This window comes from Ambystoma mexicanum, chromosome 13 (assembly GCF_040938575.1).
Source record: "Ambystoma mexicanum isolate Mex_15411 chromosome 13, UKY_AmexF1_1, whole genome shotgun sequence".
Taxonomy (NCBI): Eukaryota; Metazoa; Chordata; class Amphibia; order Caudata; family Ambystomatidae; genus Ambystoma; species Ambystoma mexicanum.
This window is the reverse complement of record NC_090938.1, coordinates 752832643-752851286: the sequence shown is the minus strand read 5'-3', so window position 1 is coordinate 752851286 and position 18644 is coordinate 752832643. Positions and strand designations below refer to the sequence as shown.

The following is an 18644-nucleotide window of genomic DNA, read 5'->3' as shown; positions in this document are numbered from 1 at the left end:
CATAATGGGAGTGGGGAAGGCGTTAATTACGCCACCGTAAATTACAGTGGCGTAATTAACATCAAGGTCCCTTAGCGCCATGGTTTTTAACACCTGCCAAAAGCAGGTGTTAAAACCACCATGGCGCAAAGGGAACTCGGAGTATGGCGGTAAGGGATTACCGCCACCGCTCTCGTTAGCGGTGGCCGGTATCCCTTACCCCCATACTCGGAATGAGGCCCATTGGCTTTGAAAAAAGGTATTCACAGTAAAGGAGAACTCAATATAAGGTCATCTGCTTGAGCCATTTGAGCCATTATTTTACACAGCATGCAGTGTTATACTCACCTCCCATTTATTATCTCCTACCAATTGCACCGTCTAAGGGACAACAGTCCTTACCCATGCACCCCTGTGTCTGGAGTATCAGCCTGTAAACTGTTTATTGAAATGGGTGACACAAAGCTGAACCCAGGGCTGCTGGTGGAGCATACATTCTTATCTAAGTGGCTGCATTTTAATTGTTTACCTGTTCATTTATATATTGCAGCTGTGACTGCGCATAGGTGGGCAGTTAGGGCAAGCACCTGCCCACCTCACATCACAAATCTGCTCCCACTTTACTCCTTTCCCTTCTGTTTCCCTTTTCTCCCAAACAGCAGTCTTTTCCCCCTCCTTGTTTCCTTGCTAGCAATTTCTTCTCTACTATCCCACTCTTTCCTGCTCTTTTTTGAACACTAGGTCATCCTCTGTTCTTGCCTCATTTCCATAATTCTCCTCTCACCTTTTCTTTCTCCATTTCTGCCAAAGGTTCTTTGTTATAAAGGTACCGCTCTCTTACTCACCTGCCCTCCTTCACTCAATGTTTTCCTCCCTCATTTTCCCATTTCACACAGGTTTCCTTTACCTTGCTGCCCCTCCACTGCCCATTCCTCACTCACTTGCCTCCCTTCTCTCCCTTCCTCCTGCCCTCCATCACTCTTCATTTCTCCCTGGCTATTTAGGCCTCCATTATTCCCCATCCTCCTTACACTCCTGTACCCCCCGCTCTCTATTTCCCCTCCCTTTCATCCTCTTCACCCTGCACATCCCCTCACTCTTGTGCCTTATTAACTATTGCCCCATTCTCCTGCCCTCGTTCATTCTCTGTGCCCATTCACCCCTTTATCCTCACCTGGCTCAGTTCAATTGCTTTTGGCCTTTTCATGAGTTGGCCGGTATCCCGGCAGAAAATTGACTGGGATACCGCCCAACACAATTAGCGTTATTATCGCTGGTTCTCATGTTGTGGTACCGCAGCAAATACCCATTTATTTTGAGTCCATAGGACTCTATGGAACATTTTCGGCACAATTATCGCAGCACAAATTGGGCAGAGAGGTAAAAATGCGTCAGTAATGCTTTTACTACTGCATTTTTTACTGCTCCACCCAAGCCCTGATAAGGCCATCTACCTTACCTCAATCTCAATCTCTCCCTCATGCTTTTGACCTCCTTCATTCTCCACTCTCCTGTCCAATCACGGTTCAAGTTACCTGCCCCTTCTCTACTTTTCTTCCTCACTATCCTGACCTTATTCCAGTATCGGTTAAAAATGTTGATTGTGGCGACATTACTGATACTGCGCCTTTGCGCAGAACAAAAGTCTTGACCCCCATTACACCGATTAAGGAGAGCGGGGGTTGCAGGTCCCCCCCGCTCTCCTTACTCTCCTTGTTTGGGGTAAAGGAGGTTGGGGGTTAGGGGTTGTGTGGGCATCACCCGCTTCCATTAAAATTAAATGGAGAGTGGGGAACAAGAAAGTTTATTTTAAAAAAACTTTTTAAAAAAAGGCTTTTTTTAAAAAAGGACCCTGCAGCCCAAGCTCCACCCCACGTAAGTGGGAGGAACGGACGCCGCAGGGACAGAGATGAGTCGACAGCACACACAGAAGTGTGCCACGAAAGGTAAGTAGGGAGGGGAGGAGGAGGCGGGTTGTGGCCGCAGGTTAAAGTGATCTATGTGATAACTGCGCCGCGCCGTAATGGAAGTCGGCTTTTTGAAAGTCGACATTATGGGCTGCGCGGTGATCACATAGATACCCGTATTCCCTCTCCATTTCCATTCACTGCCCTGCAACAGGGCCCTGTGGATCTGGAGGAGATATGGAGATGGAGGGCTGGAATTAAGGGGTCTTTCAAGTGCCACACGCAACACCCACAAAAAGGTAACCCCTGGAATGTTTTGAGATTAAAAGGTTGAACTCCTTTAAGTCTGTGATGTTCACTGACAATTCCAGTGTTTGGGGTAAGAACACCTGGGCCATGCACAAAATGGTTCTCTGTGCTGTAGGAATGATCCTGGGATATCACCTCCTGTAATGTCCCCTCCCATTGCCTTGAACCCTATAATTTCCAACATTAGCTTCAGGCTTGATCTTTCAATATTACCACCAGTGACAGCAGAACCTAGCAAGGAGGCCCAGCCGTCTCTAGCTAAACCTAGACCTCCCAACACAGGAAACTGCAAAAAAACACAACTTTAAAAAAGTAGCATTTCTCCCTAAAGTTCATCATTATGCAGCGCCGCCCACTCTAGGCTCCGCCTCCATGACACACCCACCTGGAGCTCTCTGCCATTTTTGCCCTCTAGGCCCTGTGCCTTAAATCTGCCACTGTCACGTGGTAGCACCAACATATCCGGACCTCAGATGTCGGTCAATAGACGGTCTCTAGTAAGAAAAGGCCTGCGTGGATATCCAGTCCTAGTGAGATGGCGGCCTGGCTCGTCTATGCCATGGAGGGCCGTGGGGGTTCGGTTTATCGTGTGAGGCAATGTAGTTGAAGGGTGGCGAGTGCCCCTGCGTGTTGATATGAGTCTGTGTTGAACCTATTTTGTGTCTCCACATTATGGTGATGCTTGTATTACACTGTAAGGGTGGGTAGGGAGGAGGGGGGGGGGGGCAAGGCCGCCTCACACTCCCCCATGCTGTCTAAATGGAAACTCGCTGTACCTGAGGAAGGCACGTCAGTGGAAATGAACTTTCCAGTGTTTAGATGGAACACGATTGTTCCCCTGTGCCTGCTTACAAGAAGTTCAAGCTGTTTCAGCCGGTAATTGGCCTCACCAACCTCCAGTGAATTGGATCAGGCTGTACCACTTCATTAAGGGCTACCAGCTCAAGATAACATTTAAGGAACCCGATTAAACAGCGCGGGGAGAATGCACCTTTGCCACAATGGCACAGTTCTTATCAACTTGAAGCAAAGGCGCGAAGGGCAGGGGGGGGGGGGGGGTCGGTGACGCAGACCTAGGGATTCAACTGAGCACTTCCCCTGCCCAACCTGTATCCCCTGCATGTAACCCTCAGTATCCCCACTTTCCATGACCCCCCACGTGCACCCCTAATAGTCTATCCTTCTAAGGTGTCATAGGATACCCCATTACTGTATCCCCTGCATGTAACCCTCAGTATCCCCACTTTCCATGACCCCCACGTGCACCCCTAATAGTCTATCCTTCTAAGGTGTCATAGGGTACCACGTTACTGTATCCCCTGCATGTAACCCTCAGTACCCCTACTTTCCATGACCCCCCACGTGCACCCCTAATAGTCTATCCTTCTAAGGTGCCATAGGGTACCCCATTACTGTATCCCCTGCATGTAACCCTCAGTACCCCCACTTTCCATGACCCCCACGTGCACCCCTAATAGTCTATCCTTCTAAGGTGTCATAGGGTACCACATTACTGTATCCCCTGCATGTAACCCTCAGTACCCCACTTTCCATGACCCCCCACGTGCACCCCTAATAGTCTATCCTTCTAAGGTGTCATAGGATACCCCATTACTGTATCCCCTGCATGTAACCCTCAGTATCCCCACTTTCCATGACCCCCACGTGCACCCCTAATAGTCTATCCTTCTAAGGTGTCATAGGGTACCACGTTACTGTATCCCCTGCATGTAACCCTCAGTACCCCTACTTTCCATGACCCCCCACGTGCACCCCTAATAGTCTATCCTTCTAAGGTGTCATAGGGTACCCCATTACTGTATCCACTGCATGTAACCCTCAGTACCCCCACTTTCCATGACCCCCACGTGCACCCCTAACAGTTTATCCTTCTAAGGTGTCCCTGATATTGTGCCACATTACTGTAGCCCTGCCCTGTACCCCCCCTTGTTATCCCCACTTTTCATGACCTCCACGTGTACCCCTAATAGTTTATCCTTCTAAGGTGTCCCTGATATTGTCCCCCATTACTGTTGCCCTTTGCTGCACACTGTGCCACAAGGCTTCGCTGCTAGGCCTGTGCTATAAAACCCAGCAAATAGACATACAACTAATACCCATGGCCAACCGCATACATGCATGACGCACTGCCCTGTTCTGCTGAACACAGCACAATGGCCTTGCCGCAATCTTTTGAGGACACCTTGAAATGAAGCTCCAACAATGGATCATGTTGAAACTTTCTTTGGGAGAGCTAGCGACTCCAAGACATCACTCAGTCCTCACAGGCCCCCCTCAAAGCAGCTGGGATCAGAAGGGCTGGGCTGGCAAGCACAGGGATTGCCTTGTGTCGTTTCAGAAGGGTGCCTGTACCGCAGGCAGGGGATTGTGTTTCGGGAAGGATACTGGACCATCCGGTAAGATAGCTCAGTCAGTTAACTGCACACTGCAGACATCTGTGTCCAGCCTGCAGGGCACATATTGCATGCTAGGCAGGCAGACTCCGCCTTTAATGATTTGGAGGACGTTAATTGGTTGTCTTTTCATACTTGTAAAAGATGGCTGACAGGTGAAGTGAAATAGCCTTGAGACCTCCCCACACAGACGGCGGCCGGTGCAAGCACTAAGCAGACTAGGCAGCTGCCTAGGCCACTGGCCAGCTGATGGCGCCAAACATTGTTTTTATCGCTTCCGTAATGAAGATTAGGCGCTGCACCCTCCAGTGCTCTCTGATGTACGAGTCCCTCTAGTCCACCTGCAAGGCACCGGCAGTACCTGCTTGTGGCTGGTGGCTGCTTTTGGGTGGCAGTACTGCAGGGTGTAGCTGGAAGATGAAAACACAGTGCGGGTAGGAAGCTTGGACACAACTGCAGAGCCCGGTCCCTGGGGCAGTACCGTGGCTTCCTCCTGGACTTGGAGTCTGTGGAGGCAGGCATGGGCCATGGACCAGGCAACCCACACACAGGACAGGGGAGGCATGGCAGGAGTGGGGCCGGTGGTCCCTGTGCAGTGAGGCAAAGTGGAGCTGACAATGGCCACCACACACCTTGTCAGAATGTGACAGCGCCAGGCTTGCAGCACCTGTGTTCTAGGCTTTTTATTAGCATGACGAAATTGGCAGAAATGTAAACAGCTGGACAAGGCTGCATCTAAGGTAAATACAACCAATGGTCTGGATCACTTGCGCCACCCCCTAAATTATTTTCTCTATAACAAAAAAAGTCCAAGATTGGCGTATACAGTTGTTTATTTGACTGTCAACACGTGTTTCGACCTCCCACAGAGGTCCTCTTCAGGGCGTTCTTTCTATTAGATATTAAATCCAAATCTTTGGCTCAATCCAACATGAGAATGTCATGAGAATCCGCTTGAAGCCCAAAGTCAAGTGTAACTCCAGGTAATACTCAGACCTCGTCACCCTAAAATGCAAGTGTAGGATTGCCGAGAGGAAACTGAGTGCTTCAAGTTCATCCTCTGACAAACTGGCCTGCCGTCCTGCTGCAAAGGCAATAACGGCTCTCCGTCCTCTCCAAGAAGAGAGCTCATATCCAAGACTGCGTCTCTTCGGCATCTAACAACTAAAATCTGCCACGGAACTGGCAATTCCTACCACAGTCTCTACCTCTCCTGTCCCTTCCCAGGCCCTCTGCACGGCACTGGCTTCTCACTTCATTTGAAAAACTCAGGACATCCTGTCCTCACACTCCTCCTCTCGTCCCCCTCCCGCTACTCCCTGCTCTTCCTCTGGCCCTTGTGTAGCCACCCCTCCTCCCTCCTTCTCTGCCTTTCCCCTTTTCTCTTCAGACAAGGTTTCTAGACACGTCCGATCTATGAAAGTCTTGTCGAAACAGGTTCTCCCCTGTTCCTCCAAAACTATCAAGGACCACATTGACTCCCTGGCTCCTGCCTTGGCAGATTTCTGCAATCACTCCTTCACCACTGGAGTCTTCCCTTCGCCCCTGAAGCACTCCCTTGTGCATCCTCTTCTTAAGAAGCCCTCTGCCGACCCCTCCTGCCCAGCTAACTATCGCCCAATCTTCATCACTCCCTTCCTGGGCAAGCTCCTAGAGAAACTGGCCATCTCCCTGCTCAATCTCCACACTGAATCTGTTGGTTGTCTTCATGACCATCAGTCTGGCTTCAGAGCTGCCAGAAGCACGGAAAATGCTCTCCTGAACATCCATGAAGACCTGCTCACCAACCTCGACTCTAACACCCCTTGCGTTCTTATCCTGCTTGATCTCTCTTCTGCCTTTGACACTGTCAACCATGCCATCCTGCTCAACCGTCTCCGTGACAACCTGGTTATCACTGGTCTGGCTCTACCGTCCCTGACTTCTTTCCTCTCCGATCGACCCAGGTCCAACTTGGGTCCTTCCTCTCTGACATCTTTTTCTCTACCTGTGGTGTCCCCCAAGGATCTAACCTCTCTCCCTGGCTGTTCAACCAATACCTGGCACTCCTTGCCCACCGCATCGCTGCTCTCTGTCCCAACTTTCAGTGCTATGCGGATGATACCTAGCACATTTTCAGGCTACCCTCAGCCTCCTCCTCCTCTCCTTTCCTCATCTCTGACTGTCTGTCTGCTATCCAGGAATAGTGTGCCGCCAACGACCTCTGCCTTAATGCCAGTAAGACTGACATTCTATTCATCGGCACACCCACTCCCTCCTTCCCTGCAGCTCTCTGGCCGGCCTCGCTTGGCCCTCCTCCCACTCCCACCTGCAAGGCTAAAAACCTTGGGGTCATCTTCGACTCTGCACTCTCCTTCTCCCCTCACATATCTGACGTCTCTAAGAAGTCACACTACTAGCTGCACCTCCTTAGAGGTATTCTTCCTTTCCTCTCCTTCCCCCAGAAGCTCACTGTCTCCAGAGCCCTGGTCCTCTCCAGGCTGGACTACTGTAACAGCCTCTATCTAAATCTGCCTGCCTCCACTCTCCGCCCTCTGCAACTTATCCAGAACAGGACTGCGAGACGTGTCCTTGGCCTCAAGCCCAGGGATCGTATCTCCCAGTGGCTATGAGGATTAAGTTCAAAATCCTCTGCATTGAACACAAGGCTTTCTGGGGTCTGGGGCTGCAATATCTTCAACTCTCTCTTCCTAAATATTTTCCTTCTCGAGCTCTTCGTTCATCTGCCTCCAACTCTCTCAGGGTCAGTCGCTTCTCCAAGCAACGAGTTGGTGGCAGTTCACTCTCTTCGGCAGGGGCCTCTCTCTGGAACAGCCTTCCTGCCTCCCTGAAACTCAAGAAGAACCATCTCCGGTTCTGGAAACACCTCAAAACCTTCCTCTTTGCTTCTGCTTTCTCTCCTCCCCTCCCCTGCTGAATTCCTGACTGAAATTGCAATGGTTACCTGGCCACCCTTCCTGATCTCTGCCCCAGGCCCCGTCAATTGCCCACCTGCACTGCTTCCCTGGCAACCCCTGCACCTGGGGACCGTTTTCTGTATCCCTACAGTCCCCCTATCAGCACTTATGTCTGCACTTCCTTGCACTTGCCACTAGCTGACTGTTTTATTTGTCTAATTTATCTTATTTATTCCACTTTCCCATGTACTGCACTTTCCCCTCTCCCTTCCCCCGTGCACATTTCCCCCACCTTCCCATGCACTTGCGCGATCTGAATGACACCTGGCCTAGTAGGATCGTTGTCTGTCCTCCCTTTGTTCCCCCCTTGCCTCGTCGCGCCTTGAAACACTTGTGTATAGGCGCGTTATAAATGCCATATCATATCATATCATATGTGCTCAGTGTTCCTAATAGTGCCTGGCATGGATATTTTATTAGCGCACACATAGGGTGAAAGGGCATATCTTGTTGGTGTTGTTTGGTTATTTGCCCACTCAGTGAATGTGCATGTCTATTCTAATCACGACAACCATTCCCACCGAGTTGCTGCCCCTCTCCACCCAAAACACCTCCTCATGGGACTTTTCTGAGCTTGCTTTAATCAAGCCGTACGATCATATTTTGCACTCAAAGTGCCTGCCAGTGTTTTTTCAAAGCAGTCTTTTCATAGAGGTAATGGGGGTCATTCCGACCCTGGCGATAGGGGGTTAACAGGGCCGGTAGAGGAGCCGGCCCCGTTAAACCCTTACTGCCTCATTACGAGGTGCGCTCGCGGAACCCGCTAAGGATGCCTGGTTTTACGAATGATTTAATTGGAGCTGTTAAGGTGTTACGGGTTTAATAAACATGGCTTAACCCAGTATGCCTTCAGCTACTCAATTTAGAAGCACTGTGCATGTCCTCCCCAGAAGTCCTGTAAAAACAAGCTTTGGCAAAACCAACAGTTTTAGCTTCTGCCGAAGTATTAGGCATTTCCCAGGCATGGTGTTAGATGCCCAGGTACTTGCATCCTATTGCACCTGCTACCATCAATAGCCAGTTAATACGACTATGACAGTACCTTGCATGTGCCTTTGCCATGCCTACACAAACGCCCAAACTTTTGCCATGGCCACTGCTTGTTGATTCTGTTATGCAAGCATTTTTCTGCCCGGCATGTTGTGTTTCCACCAGGCACACAGCTTCCTTAAGGGCCCCTTATTGCTAGGGTATCGTGGCCGGAATACATCGGGGGATATTTTTCATGCACTCTTTCTTTAATAATGTCTCTAAACCCCACTGGTCTGTAGGCAAACATTTTCAAATTATGTCAGAGAAATTCCAAAGTTTATTTTTCTGAACATTGTTTTAAGTGGGGAGCCGTACTCATACCACCACCTTCACAGCAACCTTTAGAAATATTTGGCATGCATTCAAAATCCGTAGTGCGGGTGGTTTGAATTATAAGAGCAATAACAGAGGTTAAGATTAATTTGAAACCTTCCAGCCATCACCTCATTTATTTTTCTTAGTTACCTCGAGTGGGACGGGTATGCCCAGACGTGGGTCCCATGCCTGCTGGGCCTAGAGACCGAAGCTACTTCTCACTGGTGAGGCACAACAAGGCCAAAACATTGAAATATTAAAGAATATCCAGGCTTACTACCACATAATAGAAATACGCCAGTCACAAGGTCAAAGTGACAATTGTACTTTTATGAACAAACAGCTGCTTGGCTCTCAACACCCTGCAGCGTGTGCAAGCAGACACTGTGAGATGAGAGAGGCTGAACATTCCACAAATGCACATATTTATACAAATTCTTCACAGCCATGGCCACATCGTTCACCCCCTATTTATGTAATACATTACCTAGGGTTTGTGACCTAACTACATAACTAATTCATGCTTTAACATCTTTGTATAGTTCGCTGTTTTCCATCAAACAATTCACATGTTTCCAAATAAAAGACACAAAGGTAACATTCATCATTTTACTTGCTTATATTTGTCTACCATTTCTTCTTAAGCTTAAAGTCAGTTAGTTCCAAGGAGAGAAACAAGGATTTCTGCAGAAAAGCACATGCAGCTATTCATTATTCTACTTTGCTGTTTGAGCAGGGAAGGCACTGTTGGGACAGATGACATCTAAATTACTGATTAGCACGGCTCTTGTTTAGCTCCAAGGTTCTTCAGTGTAGGATAAACAATTCGCCTTAGCAGCTTCAACATTCTTATCTATGTTGACATCATGAAACAGCACAAAGTTCATTTTGTTCTGCTGAAGCCAACAACACAAATTCTGAACATGGGACAGAAAGCAGGAGTCAATCAAAATGGCGGATAACTCAAAAATGGCAGCATAGTCAGCCTGTTTCAGGTTAATTCAATGCATATTACACTGCAATGCAAATATGCTTATGCCAACATTTACTATCAGGCGGTAATATGTAAAATATATTTTCACAACATGTCTGGGGATTCTTGTGGTCTCGTGCAGAAGGGATGTCACCAAGTAGTTTGGGCTTCACTGCCCCTTTTGGGGTGGGACAAAGCCTGATTTGCATATGATCTGTCCCCTTTTGAAAGGGCCTGGCGGACGAAGAACAATTATCGGTAGGGTTGCCCAGAGCAATGACAGAGGTTAAAATGAATTCTGATTACACCAGTTTGGAAAGTATTGGGATTGTGCTTTTTGTTGCTAGATAATCATAGCTCAGGATTGGTATTTGGGGTTGCTTGCTTCCACTTTTAGAGACGGCAGAAGCAGCAGCACCACTAGCCAACAACTCCACACAATCGCCATTCCTGGAAGTGCCCTGTACACAAGAATCCCAGCAAAGGGAACTCTCTGCTCCTACTTACCCCATAGTAGAGAGAGCCCATTGGATCCGCTCCAGCTCCCACTTACACCATAGTAGAGAGAACCCGTTGGGCAGCTTATGCATGCTGAGGTGGTTTGCATTGAGCAGAAACACACAAGCATGGCTTAATCATTAGACATGGATTTCTTTTTCATATGCAAAATCTTCTGCATTAGCCGTGGTTTGTAAACACTGCTCGACAAGTCCAGGTTTCAGACTCCGTTTGCTCTACACACTGCTGAGTTCAACAATTGTGCTCATGTCAAAAGTACCCCCCCAAAAAAAACACCACGGGTCACGATTGCATCTTTTCTGATGTTTTAAAGAAGTTTCCGAAGTACAGGGCTGTCACCGTTGAAAGATGCAGGCAAGTATAATTTCCTTAAAATAAGACATTTCATATTTTGTCCACTGGGTATTTCCTGAGATAGCTATTCTGGAGTCTTTGAGAGGCCATGTTTGCTAGAAACAACATGAAAGCTCCATTTCTTACCGGCAGAAAGATGATAACTCCACACTTTGTTCAATAAGGTGTATACATTTGGTTACGTGATTACACTTACGAGAGAAAGAAACATTGCTGCATTTTGGCTACAGACACATGCGGTTGGTGCTTGAGATTGTCAACTCTCTCTGAACTGTTTCTCTTTTTCTTTTCTCCTTACGTGCATTTGTAGAGTGGAAAACGAATACGTCTTCCGGCCCCAGAGTATTTGCACATCGCTGGCACGGTTGTCTCACACAAACACAGAGGAGGTATAGTGCTAAGTCAACAGCCGCTGATTTGTTGGTCCAACCAAGTACACACTGGCTAAGGGAAAAGCAAGCAAACAACGGACTGCAGATATATGTGCGAGGCAAGCCACAGCGTGCAGGAAAGAACATGTTTGCAAAAATCTCCAGCATTACAGGTTTATCACACAGGCTACCATAGCATGGTGGCTGGAAAATAAAGCACTTTACAACCTTAACCCGTACAATACCGCATGCATACCTAACAGGTAGATAGTGTCTGGAATTCCTGTATGCTGTGTAAGCGCACGTCTGCGGTAAATATCAGATTCAGAGACATACCATTAACGGATGTGGAAAACACTGCATGATTACAACTACTGATACTGCATGAAATAATGTATGTGTAAGGCCAGGCAATTACCAAAAGTAGGCGTAAGTTAGCACCATGTGAAGGAAATTCCCTCCCAGGCGCCAACAGTCACCAGCAAGGAGACAAAGCCTGTTTTCCCAACCACTCCCAACACACATCACCATGCAGGTTGGGGGTGCGGGGGCACTACCCAGAAGAATGCAGGGGTCATGCAGCAGTGGGCAGTGCATGCTGGCAGGAAAATCTACAGGCCTCCAGCACCCAGGCCCGGGCTCTCCCCATGGACCTTAACTGATTTGCAGGTCATGCAAACATCCCCTTTTAGCGGGCACACCATCATGCACACGGCGGAGCTCATTCAGGATAACATTCAGAGCAACATCAACATACACATGTCCACCCCGCCTCTTCCGGAGTTGGCTGCAGTCCTCTATTTCCTAGCCCCCAGGAGCTTCCAAACCACAGTTGTCCTCAAACAGGTCCTAATGGCCTACCACGTCATGCTGTAGCACACATAGTCCTGGAAGCAAACCCCTAGGCAACCTACACCATCACGGGACGCTTCTACAGTGTAGCCAATTCCCCAATATCAATGGGGCCATAGACTGCACGCATGTGCTGATGGCGCCAACCAATGCCACCAAACACTTGTACCGTAACAGGAAACAGCAGCACATACTGAACATGCAACTCACCTGTGATGTGGACATGACCATCGCACATTCTTTTGTATGTTTCCCAGGATCGACACATGACTCAATGGTCCTGCGTAACAGTGCCTTTAACGCTTATATGGCCACAGATGACATGTTAGGTCAGCAAACGCATGGGGGTAGTGGGGAGAAAGGCGTGATCCATGAGGAATTACCAGCAAGTCTGTCTAGGGCTGATGACGGACATGAACTAATGCTTACATGTCACCCCATGCATACTAGTGATGCAGGCTATGTACTCCTACCATGAGTGATGACTCCATTCTGTACCCCCTCGCTCCCGAGATCCAGAGGGTAGGGGATATACTCCGGCATGCAGACACACAAGGCCTTCATCGAGAGAGCCATTGGAATGTTGAAAGCCTGCATCAGATGACCATAGAGGACTTCTGGGGGCCTCATGTATTCCCCCCAGTAGGTTGGCCATGTCATCATTGTGTGTTGCATGCTGCATGACTTACGCATACGTAACAATATGCCCCTGCCCCACAATGCAGTCATATGACGGAACAGTGATGATGATGATGATGGTAGGTGAGAGACATGCTGATTATGGGGCAGCGAGCAGTGGAGGAAGCGTCCGGCCATCCACATCACCTGTGGACCCTGAAGTATATTTACAATGTATTTATTTATTTATTTATTGTTTGCTTGTTAGGCGCTTATACAATAAGAAAATACTGTTTCAAAGCCCACACAGGGCAGGGAGGGAGCAAGGGAAGGAAAAAACATTAGAACACAACATTTAAGAGCAGAGTGGGGAAATAGGTAGAAAGGACAAATCTACTATGCATTATGAGTATTCAGAACGTGCAAGTGCAGCAAGGGAGAGGGAAGAGTGGGTAAGTGCTGGGGAATCCGAGCCCAAGGGTGACCACAGTTGAAGTGCTAGTAATGTTCAGTGCTATACAGAATTTAGCCGTGGGAGGTTTAAGTATGAACCTCCAGGACAGAGGGTGTGGAGATGCAAGTGCTGTGGGTAGACAGGAGCTAGACAGAATTGGTGTGGGAGTTCAGGGCCCCGAGGATGCATAAGGGCCCAAGGCACCGATTGCAGCAACTGTGGGATTAGCAGTGGAGAGAAGAAGGGAAGGAGGAAGAAAGGAGGAAAGTCTTAAGGAGCTTCTGCAATTTGAGAAGATCCTGCGCAAGGCGCCGAGGGAGAGGCTGTTCCATAGGAGGGAGCCCGCTGAGGAAAGTGAACGACCACCTGCTCTCTGTTTAGCAAAACGCTTTACACACGGAGACATGGTGCCAGAGGAACTTGGTGGTCTGGAGGGAGAGTATTTAGTGAGATAAAGTTGAAGATAGTGTGGTCGCCAGGCCCAGAGACAGACTTGTGGATAATGCAGAGGGATTTGAATTTAACCCGTGCAGCAACTGGGAGCCAGTGAACACAGTCAGGGATGATGGAGGGTGCAAGAGGGTCAACAGGGAGTCTGAGGAAGAGCTGTGTGTTATCTGCGTAACACTGGAATTTGGAGAAGAGGCAATGAGGCTTGCAAGGAGAGCAAGGCAGATGTTAAAGAGTCAGGGAGAAAGTATAGAACCCGTGGGGACACCACAGGTGGGGAGGGGAGGAGGAAAGGAGAAGGTGCCCAGGGTGACTTTGGAAGAGCGGTTAGTGAGGAAGGAGATTAGCCAGTCCCGTGTCCATGAGATACCATGTATCGTGGAGCCTTTGTATGAGGATGGAATGGTTGACTGTGTCAAAGGCAGAGGAGAGATCGAGAAGGATGAGGACAGCTGGGAGTTGGAGTCCAGAGATGCGAGCAGTTCTTCACGGGTGTTCAGAACAGCAGTTTCCGTGCCTCTCGATGCTCAGAATCTTGGTCGTGGAGATCAAGTACAGAGTGAAAGTTGAGTTGGGGCAAGGCCAGCTTCTCAAGCAGCTTCCCCATGAAAGGGGTGATGGAAATAGGGCAGTAGCTTGCAGGACAAGTAGGGTCTGAGGATGTTTTTTTCAGGAGTGGGCGCACAAGGGAGTGCTTAAGGGGGAGGGGAAAGATCCAGTGGCAAAAGAGTGATTGCAGAAATCAGCAAGAGTAGGGGCAAGAGAGCCAATGATATCTTTGATGGTCCTGGATGAGCAAGGGGAGATCTGTTTAGAAGAGACCTTCATGGAGCGGACAACTCTGGTAACTTCTTCAGGTGTGACAGGAGAGACGGAGGAAGGAGGAGGGACAAGGGAGGGGGAGAAGGTGAGGGGTGTGGGATGGGCTGTGAGGGAGTGTAGAAAGGGTGGTCAGGATGTCCTGGGTTTTGGTGGCAAAGTCAGAGGCCAGTGCATTGCACAGGGCCTGGGAAGAAGGAGAGTAGGAGACTGCAGAAGGGTTGGCTAGTTCCCTGCAGATCTTGGAAAGTTCAGCCATGTTGTTAGATGCGCCATAGACCTGTGCTTGTATGTGGGCTCTTTCTTTGCACGGAGGGCCAGTCTGTATTGCATTTGGATCAGGCGGCAGGCCAGTTTGTCAGAAGAGAGCCTGAGGTTAGCCACTTCCGTTCTGCCGCCTTGTACTTTCGTTTCAGGGCCGCAAGTTCTGTGTCGTACGAGGTGTTATCCTCATGACTGGGGCAAGAATGTCAAGAGTGTTGGTGATGGACAGGTGGAGGTCGCTGAGGGCAGAGTCATAGGTGGGAGGGTGAGGGGGGAAAAGGTGGAGACAAACACAGCAATGTTTAGCACATGTGATGACCATGCAGTGCAGTGGCACTAGCGTGATTTCACGTGTATAATGCGATTCACCATTGCTATTGTCATAGATATGTGAGACCACAAGGTTCACATGCTTTGCAGTGGAATAAAAAAATACATGTTGAAAACATTTCAAGGCTTTTTTCACCAGTTGACATCACCCATGTGTGCACCCCAACAATGCCCCCTTCCTCTTTCATCCCAACACCCCCTCCCTCTTTCACAACTTGTCAAGGCTTTTTCCACCAGTTGATATCACCCGTGCACCCCAACAATGACCCCTTCCTCTTTCATCCCAACACCCCCTCCCTCCTCCAACAATCCACATCCTTCATTACCACAGAAACTCCCCCTTTTCCACTGAAACACCCCATTCCTCTTGTACCCCAACAACCCTAACATCCCTGCCTCCCTCTTGCACTCCAGCAATCCCCTCCCTCTTCCATCCCAACTCCCAGAAAGCCCAGGAGTACTCATGTCACAATGTAGAGTGACAGATGAGTGCATGGGGTGCATTCCATTGCCTGGCGGGCACGCAACTGGATGCTGGGACATTCTATGTGAATGCGCTGGTGGGCTTCCCCTGGGGGACTCCTCTGCGGAGGGGTGTCTGATGACGAGAGGCCAATGTCTGCAGGTGCGAGAGGGTCCTCTCCATAATGTCAGGTAGACGGGTGCAGTCATGCGTGGAGGCCTCTGTGCTCCCTCGCATTCTTGGACTCTAAATGGCAATGGCGTCCGCAAGGCTCTCCACCCTAACGCCAAACATGCCGGTTGCTGACCTTTTTTGGCGTGTGCTTCTATTGCTCTCTGGGTCTCCTTGAACACTACTTGGTGCTCTTCGGAGATGCCCTCCTGTCGCTGGAGTTGGCATGGCCTGGTATTGAGACTGCATGAGTGGACCAGGTCCGCCTGATGCTGGACCTGCTGAGGGCCCACTAGTAGATTGGTCACAAGGCATTGCCTGCTGGATGAGGCAGGATATAGGGGGGTATCCGCTTTTGTTTCAGAGTAAAGAATCGTCAGGCATCATGAAGCCTCGTTTAAAAGGCCCTCCAGCCCTCGTCCTGTTTAGGAGTTCAGAGTCATCTGGCGCCCGTGTAGCCGAAGCCACTTTTACACCGGCTGTCTGCAGATGTAAGTACTTCCAAAGTGCTGACACCTGCAGCCACTCTGTGTAACTGTGCATTACTTTAGCTACACGGCTGCCAGAGGTGTCGGCATGGCTGGGGCTAGTTGGGGTTGGCCCCGACAGCTCCCTGGCTTGGGAGCCCTTTCTGGAGACTGGGGGGGGGGCTCAACCCTGGCTGGCTCCAGCCCACTTAAAGCCCTGGCCATGTACCCCTCCAGCTCAATGTTCAGCTTTGGTGCCTCCTTTCCTACCTTATGACCAAGCACTGTGAGGTCCAGCTCACTGAATGTAGGCTTGCATTGCTTGCCGCCACCTCCCTTTCTTTCACCAGTGCTGCTGCCATCGTCTTTGCTGGTCGTTGCGGGTGGAGGTGTTATTGTGGCTCACTATGGATCGTGTCCAGCTCTTTAAATGGGCCGGTCCTACCCGGCCCTTAGTACCTGCACTTCTTATTTTTTAGCATTTGAGTACCTGCACTTCTCAACACCTGAAAGAGAGTACCAACACTAAACTATGTTGCGAGGTGAAAATTATAGCTTTTCATTTCACTTTATCGCAACTGAAAGGACCAAGCTTGTGCAGCCTTTGATGGGGATAGCAGCGCCCTCTCCCTCCTCCTCTCTCCATCACCCGAAGTAATGTCTCCTTCAGGGCCCACCCTGCAGAACAAAAGGGAAGACAAACATGCAGCCACTGTGCTCTCAGCACACCAGGCGCTGAACACTGTTTCACTAAATGGGACAAACATGCAGCTACTGTGCCCTAAGCACACCAGGCGGGGAACACTGTTTCACTAAGTGGGGCAAACATGCATCTACTGTGCTCTCAGCACACCAGGCGGGGAACACTGTTTCACTAAGTGGGACAAACATGCAGCTACTGTGCTCTAAGCACACCAGGCGGGGAACACTGTTTCACTAAGTGGGACAAACATGCACCTACTGTGCTCTCAGCACACCAGGCGGGGAACACTTTCACTAAGTGGGACAAACATGCATCTACTGTGCTGTCAGCACACCAGGCGGGGAACACTGTTTCACTAAGTGGGACAAACATGCAGCTACTGTGCTCTAAGCACACCAGGTGCTTAACACTGTTTTGCTAAGTGGGACAAACATGCATCTACTGTGCTCTCAGCACACCAAGTTGGGAACACTGTTTCAGTAAATGGGACAAACCTGAATCTGCTGTACTCTCAGCACACCAGACGGGGAACACTGTTTCCCTAAGTGGAACAAACATGCAGCTACTGTGCTCCCAGTACACCAGGAGGGGAACACTGTTTCACTAAGTGAGACAAACATGCATCTACTTTGCTCTCAGCACACCAGGCGCTGAACACTGTTTCACTACGTGGGACAAACATGCAGCTACTGTGCTCTCAGCACACCAGGCGGGGAACACTGTTTCACTAAGTGAGACAAACATGCATCTACTGTGATCTCAGCACGCCAGGCGCTGAACACTGTTTCACTAAGTGGGACAAACATGCAGCCACTGTGCTCTCAGCACACCAGGCGGGGAACACTGTTTCACTAAGTGGGACAAACATGCATCTACTGTGCTGTCAGCACACCAGGCGCTGAACACTGTTTCACTACGTGGGACAAACATGCAGCTACTGTGCTCTCAGCACACCAGGCGGGGAACACTGTTTCACTAAGTGAGACAAACATGCATCTACTGTGATCTCAGCACGCCAGGCGCTGAACACTGTTTCACTAAGTGGGACAAACATGCAGCTACTGTGCTCCCAGCACACCAGGAGGGGAACACTGTTTCACTAAGTGAGACAAACATGCATTTACTGTGATCTCAGCACGACAGGCGCTGAACACTGTTTCACTAAGTGGGACAAACATGCATCTACTGTGATCTCAGCACACCAGGCACTGAACACTGTTTCACTAAGTGGGACAAACATGCAGCCACTGTGCTCTCAGCACACCAGACGGGGAACACTGTTTCCCTAAGTGGAACAAACATGCAGCTACTGTGCTCCCAGCACACCAGGAGGGGAACACTGTTTCACTAAGTGGGACAAACATGCATCTACTGTGATCTCAGCACACCAGGCACTGAACACTGTAAGAGCAGCCTGCAGTACTCAGTGAAAGCACAGCAGGAATGCAAATCTCATCAATGTTTCTCGCTGTCTACTTTGTACATCCAGTGAGCCAGCGGGCCTGTGATGAGAGGGGTGTGCCCCCAGTGGCTTCTGCCACCAATCCTGCTTTGGCACTTTGTGACCTGTCCCAGATCTGCCAGACCTGCATCACGGGCACATTTTAGATAGACGCAAGCTGAGATCATGAAATCGCCCTCCTCTTTGAAGTAAACCATCTGTTACTTCCTCAAGCAAATAAAATATATATTTGGAAGGATAGCTCAGGGGCAACACACTTGTTTTGGGAACAAGGGGATGCAGTGCAACATGGGTTCAGTTCCTGTTGCAGTGCTTAGAAGCTGGAGGAGGCTGGCACTAAGCAACATATAAAGGACCAAATAAAATAATAAAATGGGCCTTTTCTAGGAGTGATGTCATGGAGCTGCTGCTGCTGTTTACGTTCTAACATTTTTAAAAAACTACAATTGACTTGTAACACA

General features: G+C 49.4%; 1 protein-coding gene across 3 annotated transcripts in view; it reads left to right on the top strand.

Annotated features, from left to right (window-relative positions):
* Positions 1–11335, top strand: part of LOC138521903 (uncharacterized) — a 154498-nt gene extending 143163 nt beyond the window's left edge. For 2 of the 3 annotated variants that reach the window (XM_069635065.1, XM_069635062.1), the window contains one exon: positions 11070–11335. In XM_069635065.1, the coding sequence (XP_069491166.1) occupies positions 11070–11326 (257 nt within the window). In that variant the 3' untranslated portion in view covers positions 11327–11335. The remainder of the gene's footprint in view (positions 1–11069) is intronic. The other variant, XM_069635064.1, reaches the window with a different exon arrangement.
* The last annotated feature ends 7309 nt before the right edge of the window (positions 11336–18644 follow it).